Below are 15,091 nucleotides of genomic sequence, written 5' to 3' on the forward strand. Positions count from 1 at the left end.
TACTGTATTTTGAAATTATATTAACTTATACCATAGAATCTTATTTATTTGAATAGCATGGTGAAAAATCCAGACTGAATTAGCAAAAAGCAAAATGTAGAGTCAGTTGAAGGCTCAGTAAGTATTATTTTATTCCCCCCAGGTCTCTGAGATAGATGATGCTAAAATCTTGATGTGTATGTACTTCCACATTTTTTTTCTTTGCTCAACATTGCTATTACATTAAGTAATATGTGGTAACCAAGAGAGCATGGCCAGGGTGTGAAACTTGTGTGAATAAATAGATAAGAATGATTTGTAATTAGCATATAATTATATACTCTCTAGATAGATAGATACATAGATATATAATTTATATATAGATATATCATCTAAATATAGATATAGAGGTCTGTTGTATGAAATTAACATTCCAGATGACACCTAAAATGCTCAGATGAATTCTGTTCTTTTAGTTGGTTGAATACACCCCTTTTTTATAGCTAGTAATCATAATTCACCCTATAGTCACATCATCCCGAATTATAAAAATGTAAGGTTTTATATTGCTCACAATCTTTGCCTCCTTCCCCTTCCCCATACACATTTTCTACTCTTTGTTAATCAAACCTTCATTTATGAGTCAGACTTACTGTGCTGTGAGGGAGGGAGTTGTGAAACAAAATTATTCTCCTCCATCAAGCCGGTGATACTAAGGTCCTACTTCTAAATACTGCGACTTGCTCCATCTACACATCTCTGCTCCGTCAATCCTTAAGAGAAAGGAAAGGTGGCAGAAGTACCAGAAGAGAAGACTGAAAAAACACCAAGAGCATGTTATATCTTTTATTCCCAAACAAAGAAATATAATTAAGAAGGCAAAGGATCTTGCTGCTTTGCCCCCAAAAAACAAAATTGAGTTGCCAAAGATGGCTATTTAGCAATGACATAGGTTTCCTTCCAATTCAAATCCACCCCTTTCCCTCACTCCCTGGAGATCTTCCGTTCACAGGATTCTGGTGTTGGTTGGTGGTGTGGACTCCTTCTAGCCACAAAGTCTGTGATCTCACAATTCCTCCTGCCTCTCCCACAAGCCCAGAGCAGCCTGTGAGACACATTGAGGACATGTTCCCCAAGAAAATAGCCTCTATACGGGGAATCCCGGCATACAAGTTTTAATAGATATTCTCAGGACAGTGCCGGCGTTCATTTGCTCTGTTTTTCCTCAAGGCCATTCAGCACATCTTTTCAAGCTAATTCCAGTTAAGATGATATGCTTGGAAAATATATATTTACCAGGCACAGGACACTCAGTTACTATTCTCTTCCAGCTGAGTGAAGATACAAGTTCTTGATTAAGCAGGCATCCTAACCCAGCTAGTTTCTTTAAGCCTCCTCTGACTTGTCTTCTCCGTAAGTTAACCAGTCCAAATCCTCCCTTCTTGGTTCCTACATCATCTTACCTAGTCTCATCAGACCTCAGCAAGGGGAATGCAAAAACAAATGAGATTTCATCCCATGGTTTCTTACTGCGGCAATACAAATGTAGAAGCTCTGCCTTGTTAAATAGTATGGTTCAAAATGTTGAAAATTGCTTGATAAACTTGACTGGTTCATCCTCCCTTTGATCACCTATGGCCCTACACAAAAAGCCCAGAAAAATGAAGTGACCTGTTTGTATGAAATAAGTGGTGTACACAGATGGCGACATCTACATGTTGGCATAAAACAAAGCCTGTCTTTCTATACAGTGTAAGAAACAGCCTATTGAAGGTTTTCAATCACCTGAGCCTTTGCGGGGAGACTAAACTCTTCATTGCTGATATAGTTTTTCCGCACATCATTGTGATGCTTCTTTTCACTGCACTGACAGAGTCCCTGCTCCTCTCTCCACCACACTTGCACCAGACCCCTACTGAACTGGCAGATAGAATGTCGTTTTCATAGTCTATGATCATTGCTCAACTTTAACACTGTTCGCACAAGTACACTTCAAGGGAACTTCAATGTTAGAAAGTATAAACTGTCTTTTTAAACCTAGTGAGTCAGATCCTGCCATTTTTCTGTACAATTAGAAGATCAATAGATAGTTATCCATTTTATATCTCGGGTTAGTTGATGATGTCACCTTATTTAAACACCTGTATGTCCCACCTCAGAAACTACCATAATCTCATTATGATTGGCACGTGTGACTGCAAAAGATGTCCCAAATCGTGTGTAAGGTTCCTGTTACACCCTGGGCAATGTTCTTTGCCAAGCACAGAACCCACACAGATCTTTTGGGTTCTGGATTTCAAACCACACTTGACCTTTGAGATTTAAGTTAATTTATTCTTGGCAAAAGAAAATGTATTGTTTAAAGAGAATAGGACTAGAGAGGCTTATAATAAAGTCTTATAATACTTCTTGGACCTCAGATATGTCTTACAGAACAAAATGTTTATGAGCTAAGTGTAAATGAATCAGGAACATACAGATTAAATTTCCCTTAAAATGCAAACGGGTCTAAAACTTAGCAGAAAAGGGGTCTGGCAAAAGATGTGCTTTGAATTTCACCAAACCCAGAGTATTTGAAATGCATTTTAAGAAGCTTGACAAACTCAGACTGTGACTAGATTTTCCCTTGGTTGATCTCTTTTATTCCTTCAGTATCTCAATTGAGAAGTCAGTGGTTAAAAATGGGAGAGAAAAGTCTTAAGTTTTTTTTAAAGGGCTTTTTGTCACACTCTTATACAGCCAGAATAGGGAATTAGAATTTGGCTTTGAAGAGTTTGTCTTTGCTCCTGCTATTTTACATCTCTTATGTTTCCTTTTATCATTGTTTTCTCAGGTTTGCACCTTCCGCTCCATCTCCTCACCACATCAGCCCCCGGAGAGTTCCAGCTCCTCCTTCAATAATGCAGAGAACACAGCCTGCCCATACCCAGCAGCCCTCAGGATCACACCTGAAGTCTTATCAGCCAGAAACAAACTCTTCTTTTCAACCAAATGGAATCCATGTCCATGGTAAGCAAGTAGCTGACAGTCCCTTGAGTTTTGAAAAGTGATGTTGTGCTGTTGCTTTTAATCAGGTGTCTTGGTTACCTGTTGTGGATTTCAGATGTCCTGCTATACACCACCAGGCTTTGGCTTTAATAACTTTCCTCTAAAATTTCACACTTAATCAGCATGAAATGTTGCAGTATCTTCCTGGCTTTGACCCTAAGATGGTATGACTTAGGACACCCCCAAGTGGTCAGCCCAAGGTGATGATCCATTCATTGACCCAGCACTTTTAACACCTCATGGTTAGGCCCTAACAACAGCATCTTGTTTCCTAAACAATAAACAGTGTACAAGGGAAACAACAGGAGTCCTTTTGCCCATGCATGCCTCTCCTCTCACAGGGCTTTGCCCCCATTCCCATATGCCCAGATCCTCTCCATCCTTCAAGGCCCCGATGAAATGGCACTTCTCTCTGAAACCTTTCCTGATCTCCTTGCTGGATGTAATCTCTCCTGGCTTTAAACTCTTGATTGCATATCACCTGTATTTCTGGTATTATTGATACTTAAGCTCTGTCTCCCTTGTAATTTACTTCTCTGTGAGTAAAACTTGTCTTCACTGGTAATGTGTAAACTTCTTTCTAAAGTCAGAATTTTCTGACCCACTGTTCTTTCTCTTAGAGAATTTAGCACAGTTCTTCACGTGTTGTAAAGACACGTAGATACTGGATGGGTTCATGGAAGAAGAGGAGGGAAGGAAGGCAAGAGAAATCATGATGGTTTTCAAAATGTGTTTAACCTAGAACATGCATGGAGAACTAAGTTTAGCTTAATTTCTTTTCTTTACTTAAACCAATTTTGCTGACTCAGGCAGATATCTTAGTGAACATCCATAGAAAGTTGAGTTGTCAAATCATATAGACTCAAAGTATACATAGCCTTTTACTTCCTAAGGACAGACACACCTTCTGTATAAGCAGAAGGGATACCATACATTTAAACTGAGAGTTTCAGCACCTGAGAAACATGACTCATCTCCATCTGTCTCATGTTGATTCCTGAGTTTGCTCTTTATGAGTTATTACTTGAAATTAATGGGTAGTATCCCCAAACAAATCTAAATCAGTATTCAAGCTGTGTGGATAAGTGTGAATAACTTCCCAAGATGGCAGAATCAAGCAGTACTGTGGAGCTAGGTTTGGATAAGAACATCAAAGCAGGGGTCTAGACAGCCCATGAGGAGACAAAATGCAGACAGTGGCAGGTTGTTGGAAGGGAAGAATCTTGGAAAGCCCAGGGCCACTGGCTCTGGCTCAAAGTTCCATCCATTGCTTCTCCCCTCTCCCTGATAGTAGTCACACAGACCCCCCGTTCCCCAACAAAACTTGGGTCTGTAGTAATTTTTACCTTCTTCTGTCAGTAAATTTCTTCTCAAGCTTTATTATGTGTTTACTCAACCAAGAAACATTCCTTGAGTGCCTACTATGCGTAAAGCAATGAATGTGTGAGGAAGACAAACAGAGCACTCTGTCTTCTGAGGGGGGCCTCCCAACCCTGACAAGGAGCTCTTCTAATGCGGGGGAGATTCAGGTGCTCTGAAGCCACCCTCACCTACAGGCAGGAGGCAAACAACATGAGTTCGGGGTTTGTGGAATGCAGAATAGGTCACTGATTCTAAGACACACAATTTTTACCTTCATATTTTAACACTGCTGAAATCTGAACATATCCCAGTCAGTGGCATCATGTAATTGGCAGTGATTTTTCTTTCTGGTGCTGTATAGAACAATGGAGCATTTCACAGTCAACGGTGTCATAATTCCAGTGAAATGCAGTATAACACACTTTGATTACAATTGTGAAAAACACATTTTCAAATTTCAAAAATTAACCTACTTGCATGAAAAAATATTGGAAGGAAATTCTTCAAAATGTTGACAGGTTTTTTTTTTAATCATGGTGGTAGGATAATGGGTGGTTTCTTTTCTTCTTTTTTCTGCTTTCTAAAGAAATTCTAAAAGAGATTTTGGAATTAGACCAACTTGAATGCAAATACCAATCTACTCAACTGTGTGACTCTGGACAAATTATTGAGCCTCAGTTCACTTTCATTAAATGAGAGGAGTCTTACCTACCTTCTCTCATCAGTTGTTACGAGAATTCAGCAAGCAGAGCACCTGGTACCGCGTAGGAGCTTAACTAATTAATGCTCTTCCTTCTACTCCCTTTTCTTTATTAGACTATTTGAGAATAGGAATAATATTTGTAGTCTTAGGGCAAGCATAATACTTGGTGCAAAGTAGGCATTTAGTAAGTATTTACTGAATAAGTGATTGACACTTTCTCATTCACCAAATGAATAATGAAACAAGAGGGTACAGATAATGGGATTTACCTTATCATTTTGCCCTGCCTCTCGGCAAAAGACTCTTCTGCCATATTTCTCATTTTTAGTTGAACAATGAATTTTCTCAAGTTTTGTTGAAACTTGAAATTGTGTGGTTTTTTTTTAATTTCACTTTAATTGTTAAAAATTCCCATGGCCAGTGAGAAACCGCTAATAGTGTTACCGATCCTCCCTAGTTGTTCCCCAACAAAGGTCCTTCTGCCCAGTGTTGTTGGAGCCAGTAGAACGAGACTGAGTTCGTTTCAGAAGCAAAGGAAACCTTTATGCTTTGATCAAAGAATGGAGAGGCTCCAGCTCCTGCTCTAGAACACAGGCTCTCCCAGAAAGGCTGGATGGAGGCTGGGCTGCTTTATAGGGTTCTCTCCTGCAGAGGGGTGGGAGGAGTTCCTGCGTGTCCAGTGCAGCATTTCTGCAAATAGCATGCCATCCTCATCTTCAGTTGCAGTGTCGTGCTCAGTGCTTCTGCACAATGCATGCCAAGCTGAAGTGTCTGGCACAGCAGTTCTGCACTGGGAACGCTAATCCGACATATTAAGTGCAAGGCCCGCTATAGGCAAGTGAAAGTAAACACAAAAGAAGAGGTTATCTTATCACCTAGGTTGTGTCTTATTTTTCCTGGGGACCTCAGTGGACTTTGCCAGTGACAGTAGCAGCTCTAAAATAGATACATACAACAAGCCTTTCTGGAAGAGATAAGATATAGTTATGCAAATTGGAAATCATGACTTTCTCCCAGGAGGATGGGCAAGTGGCTGCAGTGAAGAGCTTGCAAAGGGAGTGTTCATGCATTAGCCCCTGGGCAACTGCTAGAATTTAGGGAGTAGGGATCCAGATGCAGACTTACTTCCTCCTCAAGCATTTTTTCTGAAAATGTTTTTGTGAAACTTTCTGGGCATGAGCATTTCTCATCAACTACTCCTTAGGATAAGGGCCCAAATTGATCTAATATTTTTCAAGTGGGCACTACGGTGCTGGGAGTGAGGGGAGCAGAGACCCTCTAAATGAGTTGCTGTTATTGGCCGTGCCTTTCAGCTTTGGTTGCACTAGTTTGCTCAATGGTGTTATATAGCATCTTGGTAACAAGGAACTTCAGCCCCATTAAAAGTAGATTTTTAAAGCCCCAAGCAGTGTCGGGATTGCTAGCACGATAGCTACAGTGAATATTTGTTCTTTCTTTCAAGAAGTTCATGGCTTTAATGAGCGTTGTCACCCCCATCCTCTCTGTGCTCCCTACTGCAGGTAGAGGTCAGAGAAAAATGTCATCACTGTATTTTTAGAGATGGGAACTGAGACATAGAAGAATATTAAATGTCTAGGCATTGCTGCCTTGGCAAAGTACACAGGCGTCTTTAACAAGAAGTCCACATTTCCAAGCCACATTCTTAAGCTACCTATTTTTAAGTCAAAGGCACATCAAAATAAGTATGTGTTTATATCTATCCGTGGAATATACACTTGTAGGTAGATGCTGTTGCATTACATAGAGCCATGAAAGGTTAGTACTCAGAGTGGCTTTAGTCTTATAGATGAAGAAGAAAATGAGGTCCATTGAGTTTTGCTCATGGTGTACTAATTGATACGAGCTTAGATGTTGTGTGCTCCATGGATATATTTATTACGAGGTATTTTGTAAAAGGCACACTTTGAAAAGATTAATAGCACTGCTTTTTCAAGTTCCCTTAACTAGTGGATGACCCAGGACCAGAGCTCAGTTTTGTTGATTCTGCATCCACTTCATCCATTCATACTGCCTTCGTTAGTAAGGGTGGATAAGGTGTCATTTCTTTTAATGTTTGAATACTGGTAGCATTTACAGGTCTCTGGGTGGCATGTCCGAGGCAACTTCCTAGTACATTTTAGTCTTTTATTTAAGACGTAAACATAAGGACAACTCTTTCCAATCATGTAAGCTTGTTCTTCAGTCTTTTCTTTCTCTTTAGGACCATTCTCTTGCCCGGGCAAGCTTCAGAATTTTGCCTGGATTAGTTGCCTGAGAGTTGATATTTGTACATTTTGTTATGGTACTAATGGATAATTTCTTTTTAAATGCTCTATTCACTCCAAGCTGTTAGAATGCTGTGGGAATTCCTAGGACAGTATTTTCACAACCTTCCTGCTTCTGGACCCATCAAGGAGAGGCCAAGTTCAATTCAGCAAGTGTTTATTGGTCACGCACTTTTGTCAGGCAAACATGAATGTCATTTAATCAATGCAATGTGATACATGCAATAAGAATGTATCAGAGGCTCCCAGTTTATTCAGAAGAAGGTGTCAGAGAAGGGGTCCTAGAGGTGAATAGAGTTTCTTCTTGAATAGAGTTTTTGTTTTGTTTTGTTTTATACTGGAATATAGCCGATTAATAATGTTGTGATAGTTTCAGGTGCACAGCAAAGCGACCCAGCCATACATACACATGTATCCACTCTCCCCCAAGCTCCCCTCCCACCCAGGCTGCCACATAACATTGAGCAGAGTTCCCTGTGCTATACAGTAGGTCCTTGTTGGTTATCCATTTAAAATATAGCAGTGTGTACATGTCAATCCCAAACTCCCAGTCTATCCCTCCTCCCCACCCTTCCCCCCTGGTAACCTTAAGTTTGTTCTCTAAGTCTGTGAGTCTGTTTCTGGTTTGTAAATAAGTTCATGTGTATCATTTCTTTTTAGATTCCACATATAAGTGATATCATACGATATTTGTCTTTCTCTGTCTGACTTACTTCACTCAGTATGACTATCTCTAGGTCCATCCATGTTGCTGCAAATCGCATTTTTTCATTCTTTTTAATGGCTGAGTAATAGTCCGTTGCATGTCCAGTGGTTAGAACTCTGCACTTTCACTGAATAGAGTTTTTTTTGTTTTTTTTGGTTTTTTTTCTGAATAGAGTTTTGATGGTAAATAGATCACTGGGTAAGCCAAGTGGCGAGAGGCGTTGCAGGCAGGGGGAAGCAAAGCACACAGGCAAGAACACAAATGACAGCATGGTGTGTGCCTAGAGAGATGAGCCAGAGGCAGTTGGTGTACGGCTGGGATATACAGCTTCAGTCGTGGAGTAGAGGGAGAGAAGGCTGAGGGACCCGCAAGACCAGCTCATAATGGGATCTGTGGCCACACTGAGTGTAATGCTGCCGAGTGAAGAGGCCAGCGTGGTATTTAGGAAAGTCGGCCAGGGCACTGTGTAGAGAATGGAATGGGCGAGGTAGGAACATTACATCCTAAGTCTTGGGATTATATTGGACTGCCTGCATAGAACACCCAAACAGCAGTGACTTAAATAAACAGTCCAGTTCGCTCAGATAAAAGTGGTAAATAGGGGATGTCAAAATAATGTGGAACTCTGTTTGTTCACACACAATCTTTCCTAGGCAAGAGGAGCTGAGATGGCAAGAGAAGGAGAAAATGAAGAAGCCCTCAGCCTATCTGCTACATAAGCAGAATCCCTTTCTGCTCTCTTTCTATAAAATTTGAAATGAGCATGATCCCAGGGGCTGCGTCCCCAGAAAGGTACACACCTGGCCTGCCCAGCCCTCAGCTGATGGCAAATCACAATTCTTCCTAAGTGCTCATTCTATCACCTGCTGTCTCAGTTCCTGCAAGCCGTCATTTCCAGTCAACATTTTTGTCCATTTTTAATAACCACCAAAGAGCCTCCAGCCACATTGAACCGGCTGCCCAAATCCTCTCTTGATTATTTTGTTACTCCTGCAGTGAGTAGGTTTCATAGATTTTGAGTGGTCTGTCCCAATCCTGGTTTTCCCAAAGAGCCTGTTATTTGTCATACACATTTGTACAGAGCAAAGGGCTTCTCAGGATTTGTTTATCATGTTATAGCAGCATGCACAGTGTACTCTTCTCATGTGACAAGACATCTAAAAGTAAACAGTGCATGGAGGAGAAGCAGCCCCATGGAGCCAATGGTGCCCCAGTCTCCTCCGGCTTTCTGCTTTGCCGTCTTTAACAGTGGCTTCCATCCTCCTGGTCACAATATGGATGGTGATGTTCTCCATTCATTTCTTGTCTCAGTTTCAGGCAAAAGTGAGGGAGAAGAGTGGAGGACAGGTGTACCCCAGACTTAGTCCCATGGCCACCCTCACGTGCAAGGGAGTCTGGGAAGACAGGTATTTTAGTTCATTGCCATGCTCGACAAAACTGAGGTTCTGTTAATAATGTTTATTGGATAGACAGACTACAGGGTGTGCCAAAGATTCTCTGGAACCGTCTTCTAATCTGTAAAATGGAACTATCTCACGGATTCATTCACATTGATTGCCTCTGGGAAATCAGTGGTAGAGCCTAGAGGCCTCTTTCTGAGGGTTCTGCCCCATTTTCTGCCCCTCTTCCCTATTCTCTTAGGTTTCTATACTTTCCACTGCTTGCTCCCATTTTCACCCCTCTGGAGTTGCCAGTTGCCAACACAAAGATTTCCATCATCCAAGATCCAGTCATTAGATTTCATTAGGAAATCACCATGAAGCTGTCTCCCCAGCCTGAGCTGTTTGATATCAAGGCAGCAGCGGGGAAAAGCAGAGCCTTCTCTGCTGGTCCTGGCTCCTGTGGTTCATAAGCTGTCTTTCTCATGATTTAAAGTGTGCCTGCAGGCCCCGAAGAAGCAGGCCAGTGAGCTCCCAGACAGTAGTGGCATTTTCCCACCTCAGTGCGGACAACAAAAGGTTTCCAGACACCAACAGGCCTCCAAGAACAAAACACGTTGTAAATGGCTTGTCCTACCAAACAACCAAACCGTCTTTCAAACTGAAGAAACCTCAGAGCACTGATACTTAAATGAAATGGAGTGGCAGGTACAAGCTTAACTTCTTCCTCTGTGTTGGCTGTTTACTTAACAGTGATTGTGCAATGGTACTTTCCAGAAGAGCCCTATGGGTTACAGCCATGACTGATCTCAGTTCTGGGAGTTTATAGTGTTAAATGTTTAAAGCTTATTTTTTTAAAAGGCAAATTGTAGAGACAGTAAACATACTTCCCTCCCACAGGAAATTTAGTCACATCTGCATATGTGAGGTTGTGAAATAATAAAGCAGTAAGTCTAGAAATTGTATTGCTTAGAACTTAAGCATGTGTCACAACTTTGCCTTGAAATCTCAGGAAGACAAATAAGATTGATAAATCAACAGTGTAATCGTCTTCACTGAGAAAGTTGTGACATAGTCACAAAGAGAAGGAGCCAATGAGTGTACTTCACGTTATTCTGATATTATCAGCTGATATTATCATCAGCGGTCATAATCAGGAATAATTTTTGGTATCAGCCTTGATGTTATTAATGCTTATATAGTACTGGGGATTGATGATTAGATCCAGGGAAATTCTTAATTACTCTTATATACTTAATTACTACAAAATTATCCCAAGAGCAATTTTACATAACTAATACTTGATAAATTCTGACAGTGTGCTAATTCTATAAAACAAAAGTTAAATTCAAGTGTGTATATGAGTGCAGTCAGAATTTCAACACGTTGGGTTTTACGACAGGTGTGTAAGATGGTCATCTTAATCAGAAGAGCTGTTTGATTGATTATGGAAAATTGAACTGTGAATAATCTACATATGTGATTAAGCATCTGCACACACACTCACAGATTAAACCCATATATCAGTAAGGATATTAGAGGACTAAATCTAAATCAAATAATCATCACTAAATTCTAAGTTTCCTTAGGACAGGAATCGTATCTCCTCAAAATGTTTGGTACATGGTAATGCTTAATAAAAGTTTATTGAATAAATATGAATTAATAAAAAGGGGAGGAGGAAGAGAGGGATTTTGCCCATGGTTTCTTAAACTGGTTGGTGGAGCCAGCCGTTGGCAAAATTGTGACTTGGAATCAAGTTTTCAGGGCCCGTCTTTTCTCTGGGCACTTCCTCTTATTTTCCTGTTCATCTCTTTAGATATCCAGTGCTTACCAACTGCCTGAGACCTCTCCCTAGAGGAAATAGGATGATTTAATGATTCACTTATACATTAAGGTAAATTTAATGCAATACTCCTTCTCATGAGTATTTGCACATCTGGTACTGAGTGTCGAGTAGTGAAATTCTGAGCAGTGGCAGCCCTGTGGAAGAGGTAATTTGAGGCATTCCCAGGGCCCGTAGGTGCAAGTCCCTTGTTTTTGAAAGCACTTTTCAGTTTTCAAAGCATTCCCAGCCACTAACTTACATACCCCCAAATTGGTCACAGTGTCTCAGAAGAGGAGATTTCCAGAAGAGGAAGTTGTGACTTGCCCAAGGTGATAAAGGAAGAGAAACAGTGAGCTGTAGAAAAAGCTGTAGAAAAGTCTGCAGAAAAAGACTTTGGAGTCAGGCAGATCTGAATTGGAATCTTATGAGCAAGTCATGCAGTGTCCTGAATCTAAGTTTCCTGACTATTTTATTTTTATTGAAATACAGTTGGTGTCCAATATTATGTTAGTTTCAGGTGTACTGAAATTTGACATTTACATGCATTATGAAATAATCACCACAAGTTTAGTAACCATCTGTCCCCATACAAAGTTATTACAATATTATTGACCATATTCTTTATGCTGTATATTACATCCCTGGGGCTTTTTATATAACTGGAGATTTGTACCTCTTAGTCTGCTTCACCTGTTTCACTGACCACCCTCCCCTCTGCAAACCACCCATTCTCTATATCTGAGTCTATTTTCATTTTGTTTTGATTCTTTGTTTTGTTTTTTAAATTCTGAGTATAATAGGGGGATAGTGATACTTCTCTTTCAGAGTTGGTGTAAGAATGAGAGAAAATGCCTGGTCTGCAGTATATGCTCAGTTAATTAGAGCTATTATTATTGTTGTCATTTTTCTACTGTGTACCAGATACTGGGTGTGCTGGATACTTCCACTTGTATTGTTTAATCCTCACAATAACATTAATAAAAATATTAATATACTCTAGCCTCCCAGGTGAGACTGAGAGTTTAAGCACCTTGCCCCAAGTCACATACCTAGTGAATATCAGAGCTGGTTTTATAAACACAGTCTGACCCCAAAGCCCACACTCATTCTCCTTCATGATGATGCCTGTAGCTACAGTACTGTAAGAGTTTTTAGTTAGCTTGGGAATTATTTTTGTGTGAAGGTTAAATGTGGAACCATTAAAGATGAGGTTCCTTACAGGGCTAAAGTTCTGCTGGCAATACAGGTACTATGATTCATGAGACAAAGTGATTTCCCACCAACCACTTGTCTTGTGTATTTTGCATACTGATTGCTGAAAATGTTTGCCTTTTTTTTCCCCTGTGTCAGGCAGTATGGTGCATGTTTACAGTGCCCTTTCTTATTAGTCCTCATAACAACCCTATAAAGAAGGCATTGTTTATTCCCATTTTACAGCTGAGGAATCTGAATCGCTAAAACATTAAGTAACTTGCCCATGATTTCTTAATCTTGAAATGGTAGAGCTGGAAACTACACCCAGGACCATCTGACAACAATCTATGCTCTTCACCACTGGATTAAGAGCGGTCACAGTCCCTGTAGGGAAGGGATAGCTCACCCTCTGATTGCCCGCAGTGGTGTTACCCCACAGGTGTGTATGTGTATTTGTGTGTCTGTGTGTCTCTGTGTGTGTGTGCCCACGCGCATGCACACGCCCGTGCTCTCATGTGCCGTGTTTGCTCAAGCACACACCTGCTGGGAGAAATTGTTTGGAAGCCTGATTACTAAATCATCAAACCAGGCTTAACTGGATTCTTAACACATTCCTTAAATGCAGTTTTAAAATTCTTATTGACTTTTTAAATTAGAAAAAAAATTTTACCTGTTCATTTTTTTAAAGGTACTTAGGGTACTTAACCTTATAAAGAGTTTAAGTTGCTTCCCAGACTATGTTCACCTTAATTCCACTGCTCAAAGGTAATGATTATTAAGATTGGTGAGTATTCCTTTTAGACTTTTTTAAATGCTTCTGAAAATGAAATATATGCATGTATATGTACAAAACATGTGCCCTATTATAAAGTGGCCTCACATTCTGCATTTTATTTTATGACTTACTTTTTTTTTAATTAATTAATTTATTTATTTTTGGCTGCATTGGGTCTTCTTTGCTATGCACGGGCTTTCTCTAGTTGCGGCGAGCGGAGGCTACTCTTCGTTGCAGTGCGCGGGCTTCTCATTGCGGTGGCTTCTCTCATTGCGGAGCACGGGCTCTAGGTGCGTGGGCTTCAGTAGTTGTGGCATGCAGGCTCAGTAGTTGTGGCTCACGGGCTCTAGAGCACAGACTCAGTAGTTGTGGCACACGGTCTCAGTAGTTGTGGCTCACGGGCTTAGTTGCTCCACGGCATGTGGGATCTTCCCGGACCAGGGATCAAACCCGTGTCCCCAGCGTTGGCAGACGGATTCTTAATCACTGTGCCACCAGGGAAGTCCCACTTTTTTTTAACTTAACAAAATGTATGCTTTTGCTTTCTAGGTCAATGTATGTAGATCAACTCCTTCTTTTTAATTGTATAGTATAATACTTATGGGAACTTGTCATTTTTTAATCATTCCACTGTTGAAAGACATTTATGGTTTTTTCCACTTTTTGCTTTTATTAACAATGCTATATTAAATCTCCTTATGTATATTGTGTGTTTACACAAGTACTCTCACACACATATATATCTCTTTGCATTCTTTCTTTAGTAAATATTTCTGAAAGAGAAATTGCTGGATGAATGGGTATGCACATTTTAAAGCTGGATAGATACTGCTATATATTCCTTCACAAAGTCCATACCAATTTAGACTCTCACCAGCAGTGCATTAGAGCACTCATTTCCCCACCCTAGATATTGTCAGTCATTTTTTATTATTTTTGTTTGTTTTTTAAGTGTTTTGAAATTTTTTTTGAATTTTATTTATTTTTATACAGCAGGTTCTTATTACTTACCCGTTTTATACACATCAGTGTATACATGTCAATCCCAGTCTCCCAGTTCATCCCACCACCACCACCACCAGCCCCCTGTCAGTCATTTTAATACCTGCCAATTTGTACAGAAAAGTTGTTTTGATTTTTCCTTTGGTTAGTAATGTGACTGAACATCTTTTAATATTTTTATTGAGCTCTAAAGGTAGTTTAGTTATAATAGGAATTAAGTAACAGGAGCCACTACTTGGGTATCTATATTATTTATTAAGTAGTTCACTTGCTCTTTCACCTGCCAGTCAGGTTGTGTCATTGGCAGCATGACAGTTTGTTTTCTTAATTGGAAGTCAAAAATTTATTGAAGAGAAGGAAAAGATCCAGAAAATTTCTGTTTCATTGACTACTGTGACTTCTCTGTCAGTTAACTTAAAAACTATAGAAAAGTGTTTAATGAACATTATTACAGATTTAGTGCTTTTTCATTCTTTGGGGGAAGCAATGACATTTTTTCCAGAAGCAAATGTTTTGTCTTATATCTGAAACTCATGAAGTTTAGCCTTTAATGAATAGAGATCTTAAAATCAAGTTAAATATTGTCGTATAACTCTATTTTAGGGGCTGCTCATTTGAACTCTTCAGGTCTGAACATACTAAAGGCAATCCGTGTCTTGTAATTCTTGTATTTTTAGTTGCAGTTTTCCTTGTAAATATGATAAGCAACTCATCGTTTAGAAGAAAAAATGTGAATAGCTTTGGTTGGAGTTTCCTTAAAGGGAAAACCCACACACACATCAGAAACATCTTGTTACTGGTAGCAAGGCCACTGTGTTAATAAAACAGAA

The 15,091-nt window shown here is 39.9% G+C and overlaps 1 protein-coding gene across 2 annotated transcripts in view; it reads left to right on the forward strand.

Moving 5' to 3' along the window:
• GLIS3 (GLIS family zinc finger 3) overlaps positions 1–15,091 on the forward strand; it is a 506,199-nt gene that overhangs the window by 472,811 nt on the left and 18,297 nt on the right. For both annotated transcript variants that reach the window (XM_036856374.1, XM_036856376.1), the window contains one exon: positions 2,813–2,988. In XM_036856374.1, the coding sequence (XP_036712269.1) occupies positions 2,813–2,988 (176 nt within the window). The remainder of the gene's footprint in view (positions 1–2,812; positions 2,989–15,091) is intronic.

Source organism: Balaenoptera musculus, chromosome 6 (assembly GCF_009873245.2).
Source record: "Balaenoptera musculus isolate JJ_BM4_2016_0621 chromosome 6, mBalMus1.pri.v3, whole genome shotgun sequence".
Classification (NCBI taxonomy): domain Eukaryota; kingdom Metazoa; phylum Chordata; class Mammalia; order Artiodactyla; family Balaenopteridae; genus Balaenoptera; species Balaenoptera musculus.